The following is an 11,345-nucleotide window of genomic DNA, read 5'->3' on the forward strand; positions in this document are numbered from 1 at the left end:
CGCCAGCTGTATTTTATTCATGTCGTCGTTCAACCACGACTCAGTGAAACATAAGATATTACAGTTGTTAATGCCCCGTTGGTAGGATATACATGATCGTAGTTCTTCTATTTTAATATCCAGTTACACCTAAAGCAGGCAGTACATGCGGGTCCTAAAAACTAAAGTATGAACATCTAGATCCAAAATCCATCCTTGATCTCTCGTTGTATGCAAAACACATGTCATGACAATGATCTTGGCATGCCAACTCCTTAATCTCCTCCTTGAGGATAATTTCATAGTTTCAATTTATTTAAACATGAACACAAATTATCACAGATTATGATCTGTGATCTTTTTTCCGTGAGGATCATTGTTGAAGACATTATGTGTAGAGAGAGATATAGGCCGACTGTATGACACATGGAACCAGGACAATGGATATAATGAGGAGTTTTGTTATAAACCCCATGGTAGAATTACCATTACTCTTTAAAAAGGCAAAACAACATAGCCAATTGAATCAAGGGGAACTACAATCCAACCAGTAACTATTTTATTTATTTATTTATTTTACTAGGCAAGTCAGTTAAGAACAAATTCTTATTTTCAATGACGGCCTAGAAACAGTGGGTTAACTGCCAGGGGCAGAACGACAGATTTGTACCTTGTCAGCTCAGGGGTTTGAACTTGCACCCTTCCGGTTACTAGTCCAACTCTCTAACCACTAGGCTACCCTGCCGCCCCTAACTATGACTGTACGCTGATGATAAGTGATCCTATTACATGTGATGAGGAACATAAAAGTTTTACATACAGTGTATAAAAGTTATCTGATAAGAAATCGGACAATGATTAACCATTATCTAATGAAGAAAGGACATTGCTTGTTATTACGGTACCAATAGTATGCTCCATATTCTCACCTAAAACTTAACTAAACCAGGAAACACTATGGACAATAAATCGGCTACATTTTGTGTAAAATAACCGTTTCTATAGAACAATATTAGGAACTGGAACAGAATGACTGATGATACATTTATTACACATTGCTCGGGACACATCAGTGATCTTTTCAGTGACAAAAACGAAATAATAACAAATGAGCATCCTTGATAATAACATCCCCAAAATAAATCATCTGATAAACTAAACAAAAAACATGTGACAATAATATCGGCCTAGAAAACAATTAAACTGTAGTTCAGCTTGTTTTGTTCATACTGCATTGAGCTGCCAGTAGCCAACCATTTTCATTGGTAAAGCAGTCAAACCAAAACGATTAGTCTAAAACCATTCAAACATTACTCAGTCATCACTACAAACATTACTCAGTCATCAGTACAAACATTACTCAGTCATCAGTACAAACATTACTCAGTCATCGGTACAAACATTACTCAGTCATCAGTACAAACATTACTCAGTCATCGGTACAAACATTACTCAGTCATCAGTACAAACATTACTCAGTCATCAGTACAAACATTACTCAGTCATCAGTACAAACATTACTCAGTCATCAGTACAAACATTACTCAGTCATCAGTACAAACATTACTCAGTCATCGGTACAAACATTACTCAGTCATCAGTACAAACATTACTCAGTCATCAGTACAAACATTACTCAGTCATCGGTACAAACATTACTCAGTCATCAGTACAAACATTACTCAGTCATCGGTACAAACATTACTCAGTCATCGGTACAAACATTACTCAGTCATCAGTACAAACATTACTCAGTCATCAGTACAAACGGTGACAGTCGGCTTAAACAGCACAATCATTTGAAGTGAACATTTTGTGCATCATTACAAGCATACAACGCTTTGTCATTACATTACATTGTATCTAGGCTTACATGGCACCTAAATTATCTGTTTAAAAACACAGATCAGCAAGAGACACTATGCTGGCTGATTCTTGAATTTGATAGGCTTATGGCTGATAATGCACAGTGGAATGTACTGCTGTCCATTGGGATGGCATCCGGTGTGTACCGAGGGTTACAGCTACAGCAAATGAGCCATTTCAGCATGAAGCCTTGTTGAGAATGATAACTGGAATATGCATTACCATAGTAACCATACACCAATGTATTATTATTATTACTTGAAAGAGGAGTATCCCATAGCCAGATAGCATTAGCTATAAATTATCGTTCAGTTTGCTCTCTAAGACGAGGTTCTACTTCTCGTTCTTGGTACTTCCTATTACCAAAACATTACCTCATCCAATGGCATATATCAATTGTCAAATCTAGATACTCCCATCTCAAATACAACCCACCCCTGGACAAGCTCCATGAGAGGAGTGAGCCTCTAGGTCATACACTATGAAAGACAAGTTTCAACATCAGAGGGGACATACAATGGTTCCAGACACTGCCATACTCCTCCCCCCAATGGTAAAAGGAGGGAGTGACTGGAGTACAGACATAGTGGAGCCCTTCATATGGTTTAACAGATATATTCATCATGAAGACAATGTTCAACCCTGATTTCTCCCTTTCTGATATTCTGCCTATTACCAGACATGTAAAAGACAAGCCTGACCTCTCCCCTCTCTGGGCCCCAAGTGACTTTTCCCAAGAGAAGCATATTATGAGAAAAAATAAAACATCTTATTTATCAATGTTACCTAACAAATTCTGATTCAGCTACGACAGTACACATAAGAACAATAAAAACATTAAAGAGTTGAGCAGAACGTCTCTATATCTAAACAGTTATATAATGGTCCCTCCCTATTCCCAGCCGATCCGCCCCTGCTTCCGGGAGAATTCTGGATTCCTAGCTCGGTTGAATCTGTCCTTGCTCTTGTGCCGGGTCCGCACTGAGACTAAAGTCCAACCCAGATCATCCTCTGGCTTGGCCTTGCTCCCACCTCCAGCACCATCATCATCATCATATTCCAGAGCCAGAATGTGTAGATGGGCCGTCAGATCGTCCAGTGGCTGTGTCAAGGATGGAGGTGTGGCCCTCTGTGGCCCAGACACCAAGGGGATGACAGTGGCATCATGGGAGTTGAGTATGGCTCCCAGCATGGCCCTATACAGCTGCCCAGAGCAAGGGCCTCCCATTAGGAGAAAATTTGGGGTCAAGCCCCCTCTCAGTTTGGTCACAAGCTGGTGCACCAGAGTGCCCTTGTACAGCCTAGACACCACCCGGGAAACAAAAGATTGTTGAATTAGATGTGTTTCTGCTGGGCTAAAATACAATGTGAATGAATAACACTGGTCTAGAGGTTATGGTTGATTTAGGAAGGGACACCTTACCAGGCACACTGAGGCTCGGCTAGAGGGAAGCACAGCAGTTGGTTCAGGTCAAGGCTTTCTTTCAGGCAGCACTGCCACTGGCTGTAGGCGTGGGCCACACCCAGGTCTAGGCTCCTTCTACCTCTCTGAATCAGCCCTCTCAGCCTCTCCAACACTGGTCCCTCCATAAACCCTGTTACAAAAAAGGAGGAGTCCGTGACTGCACTTCACACACTGTAATATTTATCCATTCTAAATGGTGTGTTTTCTCGTAGATGCTCTGGGCCATACCTCTTTGGCTCTTCCTCTGTCTGCAGAGCTCTCCGTACACCAATCCTAGTAGCAGGGCCTGCAAGACAGGGAGTTCTGGAGGGGGATGGGCGTGCCTCAGCCAGTAGCAGGTGACAGCCACAGGAAGATGCAGATGAGGTGGGACACCGCTCATAGTGGACAGGGACACACCAAGTGTCTCCAAAAACACCTTAAGCTGCACTGACCTTGGAGCCTAAGGAACACAGCAAGATAATCAATTTGAGAATCAACAGTAGTATGTTTGAATATACTGTATACTATATCATACACATGTATACATACCTGATGCAGAGTGTCTAGCTGTATATGTTCTGCAGCACTGGGCAGGATGGCTTCAACCATGCTGCTGGTCAGGTTCTTGCCTTCCCTATAATACTCCTCCACATCATCCACTGGGGGTCTCTGACTGCTGTGGTCTGCCCTCCTCCCACTCAGCAGCAGCCCGTAGAGTACCTGTCGTATGGACCGAGAGGTGTTGTTCCCACATGGCAAGCGGGGATCTTCCACCTGGGCACCCTGCATCATCCTTCCCAGCAGCAGCACGTCTACCATGCAGGAGGGAAGTCTACCTTCCATCAATGGCAGCAGGGTCCAGTCTGGAAGGACCCTCAGAGGCTCTGGGAGACGGCCGGGCCCTGGTCCCACTCCATCGTTGAAGAACCGCTCCAGGCAACTAGGGGGAAGATGGTACTCTTCTATGCCCAGGGAGAGGCCATGGAGGGCAGCACCCGTTTTCTGTCTGTTGTTACTATGACTGATGAGCCTAAGCACAGAGTCCAAGGCATCCTTCTGCCCATGGAAGCGGGCCAGCCAATTCAGCAAGCCGTCGAAGCGGGCAAACCTTCCTTCCATTGACGAGTATTCTTTCCACCTGAGGGAAACACCCATGTTATGCAACTTGATGTAGTCATTTCCTGCCACAGAGGCAAAGACTGGGAGAACCTGTCTGTTGATGTTGAAGTGTCTGCAGAAGCTTGTTGTGGTGTACTGCTTGCAGGGAATGTATCTTATAGAGCTCCCGCGTTGCATAGACACTTTCTGCCAGTGAAAATGGGAGGTGGGCAGAAATCCTGCCCGGATGTCAAAGATATAAAAGTCACTGTCATTGGACAGCACTGGACAGTTCCAACTTCGAGCCAGGGAGGCTATGTCTTGGTCTGCCTCACAAATGCACTGTGCGTACGGCACATTCAGGCTGATGAGGATCTGTTTGAAGACATATTTGATGAGGGTTGGTAATATACCACCGCTCCCCTGAAGCCCCATGGACAAGTCATTGGCAGTGTTGATCCTTGATTGAGCTCGTTCTTTGAGAGTTTCAAACTTTTTGTCGGTGTAGTCGGAGCCCCCATCTACAATCACAAAGGGGTCAATGTCGCAGTCTCTCAGAGCCTTAAAGAACTTGCAGACCTGGTCCTCAAAAGCATCATAATCCCCTCCATGACTCTGATCCAAACGTGAGTTAAAATAAAGCAAGTTGAACAGATTACTGCCATCGATGATCAACTTGCTGTTTCTGAGGTGAACATCTTTTAAAATGTTTCCATTCTCCTCCATAAAGCTGGTCAATCCCTGGACGCCCATGGTGTGCTCTGTCTGGGATGTGATGTCTTTCTTAGTGAAGAGTTTCAGCAGTCATGGGAGTGACTGAGTGAGGCTAGTATTATTACAATGGGTGAGTTTTCCTTTCCTTAAGTTTCATTTTCCTTACCTCATATCTGTCACTCCCATATTGTATCTTGTCACAGTAGGCATATAATAGTTAATGGGACATTATATGACGGTAATAAGGGTGGAAATGTGTTTTAGATGTTTTTTTGCAATTATAGTAAAATTATGTTCAGCACTTATCTTATGCATAAGAATCTGTGCTTAATTTGAGCCTCTCATGGCATGAAAAATAATTGTCAGTGTTTGTCAAATTTGAGTAATAACAGCGATCAGAGTTAAATCAAGTTGACTCCTTGTCAGTTCTCTTGCCCCCACAAAAACATAATAATGTGAAAATGCAGATTTTCATCCAGAGCCTGTCTTTCTTTTGAGATCTGATTCAGGCAGGTTGGGGAAGGACTGGGTTTGGGCAACATTGTATGTTTTGTAGCCTACATTACATGTGTAGGTTTAAAGTGTTTTTTAGTATAATAATAAAAAAATAATAATATGGAAATATTCCCAAGTGTTGTTCTTTATGTTTAAGATAAATGGTTTTGTATGGTTTTATGTTGTATAATGTTTTTTATTTGTATGGTTTGATAAAGCAATTTCCTCGGGGCTTTCCTCGGTTTCGTTTAGCCTGTTTGACTCGCGACCCACGTGACTACACAACGACCTATGAAGAGTTGCCACGTTCATATACAAATCAGAACTAGGATACTCGGAAATGTCCGACTTGTTAACTGTTTGATAGCGGCACATGTATGCATACAACCAAGTCTGAAATGTCCGAGTTTCCATGTTCTGACTAGCTCCTGAACGCGGCATGAGGCACAGAGTTTCAAAAACCAGAGACGCAACATCGCGAGACTTCGTGGAACGTTTACCTAAATTGCAACAAAAAAACATCTAAACACATTCCCATGACTGTCATATAAGGTCCAATGAGCTAATCTATGCCTACTGTGACCAGAGACAATATGGGAGTGCCTGAGATGAGGTATGGAAAGTGAAACTTAAGGAAAGGGATAGCCTCACTTAGCCAGTCCCATGACTGCTGAAACTCTTCACTAGGAAAGACATCACATCCTAGACAGAGCACAGCACACCATGGGTGTCCAGGGATTTCCCAGTGCTGCAGTGCTGCAGAACAAATGCAGCCAGACACTCTGGATCAGGTATGTATACATGTGTATGATATAGTATACAGTATTGTAATGACCTGACTAGATCATAAAGGAACAATTGTCCAGACAGAGGGTTGAGTTTACAAATTGACGGTTTATTAAACCAACTTTACACAGGCTACTGTTTGGCAATAGCCCACGCCAAATAAATGAAAGATAACCCACAAGCCAATCGTGACCTTCTCTTGAGGAAGGCCAGGCATAAGAGAGAGAACAAAGGCTAAACCTGGTCTTAACTTCCAATGCTCCATCCCCCTGCCCAACCCCCCTCCACGCCACTCCGCCAGCCGCCAGGGTGCCCGGCATCAGAACATTCCAGGCATTCCCGTGATTGGCAGATAGCAGGTTGATTGACATGTCAGACACCGCGAACACTGGGTACTGGTAAGTACAACACAACCACCTACTAGCCTAACACATAACACACAGCTGTCTGTGCGGGTCGCTACAGTATATTCAAACATACTGCTGTTGATTCTCAAATTGATTCTCTTGCTCTGTTCCTTAGGCTCCAAGGTCAGTGCAGCTTAAGGTGTTTTTGGAGACCTTGGGTGTGCCCAGTCCACTTTGAGCGGTGTCTCACCTCATCTGTGTCTTCCTGTGGCTGTCACCTGCTACTGGCTGAGGCATGCCCCTCCCCCACCAGACCTGCATATCCTGCAGGCCCTGCTACTAGGTTTGGTGTACGGAGAGCTCTGCAGACAGAGGAAGAGCCAAAGAGGTATGGCCCAGAGCATGAACGAGAAAACACACTATTTAGAGTTGATAAAGTGTGTGAAGTGCAGCCACTGACTCCTCCCCTTTGTGTGTAACAGAGTTCATGGAGGGACCAGTGTTGGAGAGGCTGAGAGGGCTGATTCAGAGAGGTAGAAGGAGCCTAGACCTGGGTGTGGCCCACGCCTACAGCCAGTGGCAGTGCTGCCTGAAAGAAAGCCTTCACCTCAACCAACTGCTGTGCTTCCCTCTAGCCAAGCCTCAGTGTGCCTGGTAAGGTGTCCCTTCCTAAGTCAACCCTTGGCCCTAAACTTAGAGCAGTGGGATTCATTCACATTGCATTTTATCCCAGCAGAAACAGAGATAATTCAACCATCTTTTGTTTCCTGGGTGGCGTCTAGGCTGTACAAGGGCACTCTGGTGCACCAGCTTGTGACCAAACTGAGAGGGGGGTTAACCCCGGATTCTCTCCTGATGGGAGACCTTGGCTCTGGACAGCTGTATAGGGCCATGCTGGGAGCCATACTCAACTTCCATGATTCTCATGAGGCAGCTGTCATCCCATTTGTGTCTGGGCTGCAGAGGGCCACACCTCCATCCTTGACACAGCCACTGGACGATCTGACGGCCCATCTACACATTCTGGCTCTGGAATATGATGATGATGATGGTGCTGGAGGTGGGAGCAAGGCCAAGCCAGAGGACGATCTGGGTTGGACTTTGGTCTCAGTGCGGACCCGGCACAAGAGCAAGGACAGATTCAACCGAGCTAGGAATCCAGAATTCTCCCGGAAGCAGGGGCGGATCGGCTGGGAATAGGGAGGGACCATTATATAACTGTTTAGATATAGAGACGTTCTGCTCAACTCTTTAATGTTTTTATTGTTCTTATATGTACCTATTTTGACTTAATTTACATTTTATTAGCATGAACTATAATAGAAGTTATGATAAGTTTGACTTTATTTAATATGTTTTTATTTCTTTGCTCTCTACTGTAAAAACGTATTTTGGTCTTTGAAAATAGCTCTATAAATCCCATTTATTGTTACGATTATATTACTGCTGCTCTTGAAATATTTTATCATCAAAATGAAAAATAACATTTAAACCAGCTATTCTTGAGAATGATTGGCTATACACACTAAAGTATATCTCTGCTTTGGCAGTATATTTTAAATTAAATTCTTAAACTGAACAAATCTTAGATAGTCATTTTTACCTCTATGAGCAAAAAATGTGTTACTTCAGTGACGCTGAAAACGTATGCCACCTAAACTAATTATACAGTACCAGTCAAAAGTTTGGACACACCTACTCATGCAATGTTTTTTTAAATGTTTGTTTTTACATTTTCTACATTGTAGAATAGTGAAGACATCAAAACTATAAAATAGCACATATGGAATCATGTAGTAACCAAAAAAAGTGTTAAACAAATCAAAATATAATTTATATTTTAGATTCCTCAAAGCAGCCACCCTTTGCCTTGAAGACAGCTGCACACTCTTGTGAAAAGACTGCCTGCATAACTTCATGTTTTTATAAGAAACATTCATGTTTTGTAAATTCCAAATTGTTTGCATAGTCAACTTACACACTCATTCTCCGGACATGCTTTTTTCCGGATGCCCCAAACAATCGGAAAGTGGATTCATCAGAGAAAATTACTTTACCCCAGTCCTCAGCAGTCCAATCCCTGTACCTTTTGCAGAATATCAGTCTGTCCCTGATGTTTTTCTTGGAGAGAAGTGGCTTCTTTGCTGCCCTTCTTGACACCAGGCCATCCTCCAAAATTCTTCGCCTCACTGTGCGTGCAGATGCACTCACACCTGCCTGCTGCCATTCCTGAGCAAGCTTTGTACTGGTGGTGCCCTGATCCCGCAGCTGAATCAACTTAAGGAGACGGTCCTGGAGCTTGCTGGACTTTCTTGGGCGCCCTGAAGCCTTCTTCACAACAATTGAACCGCTCTCCTTGAAGATCTTGATGATCCGATAAATGGTTGATTTAGGTGCAATCTTACTGGCAGCAATATCCTTGCCTGTGAAGCCCTTTTTGTGCAAAGCAATGATGACGGCACGTGTTTCCTTGCAGGTAACCATGGTTGACAGATGAAGAATCAAAATCAAATCTAATTTATTTATATAGCCCTTCGTACATCAGCTGATATCTCAAAGTGCTGTACAGAAACCCAGCCTAAAACCCCAAACAGCAAGCAATGCAGGTGTAGAAGCACGGTGGCTAGGAAAAACTCCCTAGAAAGGCCAAAACCTAGGAAGAAACCTAGAGAGCAACCAGGCTATGTGGGGTGGCCAGTCCTCTTCTGGCTGTGCCGGATGGAGATTATAACAGAACATAGCCAAGATGTTCAAATGTTCATAAATGACCAGCATGGTCAAATAATAATAATCACAGGCAGAACAGTTGAAACTGGAGCAGCAGCATGGCCAGGTGGACTGGGGACAGCAAGGAGTCATCATGTCAGGTAGTCCTGAGGCATGGTCCTAGGGCTCAGGTCCTCCGAGAGAGAGAAAGAAAGAGAGAGAGAAATAGAGAATTAAAGAGAGCATACTTAAATTCACACAGGACACCGGATAGGACAGGAGAAGTACTCCAGATATAACAAACTGACCCTAGCCCCCCGACACAAAATACTGCAGCATAAATACTGGAGGCTGAGACAGGAGGGGTCAGGAGACACTGTGGCCCCATCCGATGACACCCCCGGACAGGGCCAAACAGGAAGGATATAACAATGATTCCAAGCACCACCCTCCTTTTGAAGCTTCCAGTTTGTTATTCAAACTCAATCAGCCTTGTCCTCTTCAAGACTCACACCTGTGTTAACGAGAGAATCACTGACATGTCAGCTGGTCCTTTTGTGGCAGGGCTGAAATGCAGTGGAAAGTTTTTTGGGGGATTCAGTTCATTTGCATGGCTAAGAGGGACTTTGCAATTAATTACAATTCATCTGATCACTCTTCATAACATTCTGGAGTATATGCAAATTGCCATCATACTAACTGAGGCAGCAGACTTTGTAAAAATTTATATTTGTGTCATTCTCAAAACTTTTGGCCACGACTGTACTATATGTAGAGGACTTCTGTTGCCTTAGCCATAAAAACTAATTTCTCAAAGCAACATCAATGAATTAGCTACCTTTCCTGGTTCATATCTAAAGGTCAACCTGGAATGGGTATGGCTCAATACTCAAATAACCCATAATCAACTGAACCAGTCTTTATAATCCTGGGAATTCACTTATATTTAATCCAAATGATTATCAAAACAAGCTTGTTAATTGATCGATTCTGCATTGTGAAATTTAACCCACGTATGTCTCGCTGTACCAAACCAGGCAGAAATACAGTAAGCAAAATGTGTTTTTGTGTATGAGCCTGTGTTTGTGTTGCTTCACAGTCCCCGCTGCTCATAAGATGTATTTTTATCTGGTTTAAAAAAAATAATCTAAATGTACTGCTTGCATCAGTTACTTGATGTGGAATAGAGTTCTATGTAGTCATGGCTCTATGTAGTATTGTGCGCCTCCCGTAGTCTATTCTGAACTCTATTCTGGACTGTGAAGAGACATGGTGGCATGTCTTGTGGGGTATGGATGGGTGTTGGAGCTGTGTGCCAGTAGTTCAAACAGACAGCTCGGTGCACGCAACATGTCAATACTTTTCACAAATACAAGTAGTGATGAAGTCAATCTCTCCTCCACTTTGAGCCAGGAGGGGGTGTAAAGCCATACAACATAAGTTTTTCCAGCACCAGACTATGATCGATAATTTCAAAAGCCGTACTAAAGTCAATCAATCAAATGCATTCATAAAGCCCTTCTTACATCAGCTGATGTCGCAAAGTGCTGTACAGAAATCCAGCCTAAAACCCCAAACAGCAAGCAATGCTGGTGTAGAAGCACAGTGGCTAGGAAAAACTCCCTAGAAGGGCCAGATCCTAGGAAGAAACTTAGAGAGGAACCAGGCTATGAGGGGTGGCCAGTCCTCTTCTGGCTGTGCCGGGTGGAGATTATAATAGAACATGGCCAAGATGTTCAATGTTCATAGATGACCAGCAGGGTCAAATAATAATAATCACAGTGGTTGTCGAGGGTGCAACAGGTCAGCACCTCAGGAGTAAATGTCAGTTGGCTTTTCGTAGCCGATCATTCAGAGTATCTCTACCACTCCTGCTGTCTCTAGAGAGTTGAAAACAGCAGGTCTGG

The 11,345-nt window shown here is 43.5% G+C and overlaps 2 protein-coding genes across 2 annotated transcripts; one reads left to right on the forward strand and one right to left on the reverse strand.

Moving 5' to 3' along the window:
• Window positions 1–640: 640 nt before the first annotated feature.
• On the reverse strand, window positions 641–5,233 carry LOC139420281 (single-strand DNA endonuclease ASTE1-like). Its single transcript, XM_071170189.1, has 4 exons — window positions 3,842–5,233; window positions 3,539–3,752; window positions 3,269–3,440; window positions 641–3,146 (listed from the first exon to the last, which is right to left on the reverse strand). The coding sequence occupies exons 1-4, from the start codon at window positions 5,141–5,143 to the stop codon at window positions 2,738–2,740; spliced, it is 2,097 nt and encodes a 698-aa protein (XP_071026290.1). The 5' UTR covers window positions 5,144–5,233; the 3' UTR covers window positions 641–2,737.
• A 1,408-nt stretch (window positions 5,234–6,641) lies between these two features.
• LOC139419059 (single-strand DNA endonuclease ASTE1-like) lies at window positions 6,642–8,410 on the forward strand. Its single transcript, XM_071168947.1, has 5 exons — window positions 6,642–6,744; window positions 6,908–6,915; window positions 6,961–7,120; window positions 7,215–7,386; window positions 7,515–8,410. The coding sequence occupies exons 1-5, from the start codon at window positions 6,642–6,644 to the stop codon at window positions 7,930–7,932; spliced, it is 861 nt and encodes a 286-aa protein (XP_071025048.1). The 3' UTR covers window positions 7,933–8,410.
• The last annotated feature ends 2,935 nt before the right edge of the window (window positions 8,411–11,345 follow it).

Source organism: Oncorhynchus clarkii, chromosome 2, assembly GCF_045791955.1.
Source record: "Oncorhynchus clarkii lewisi isolate Uvic-CL-2024 chromosome 2, UVic_Ocla_1.0, whole genome shotgun sequence".
Lineage (NCBI taxonomy): Eukaryota > Metazoa > Chordata > Actinopteri > Salmoniformes > Salmonidae > Oncorhynchus > Oncorhynchus clarkii.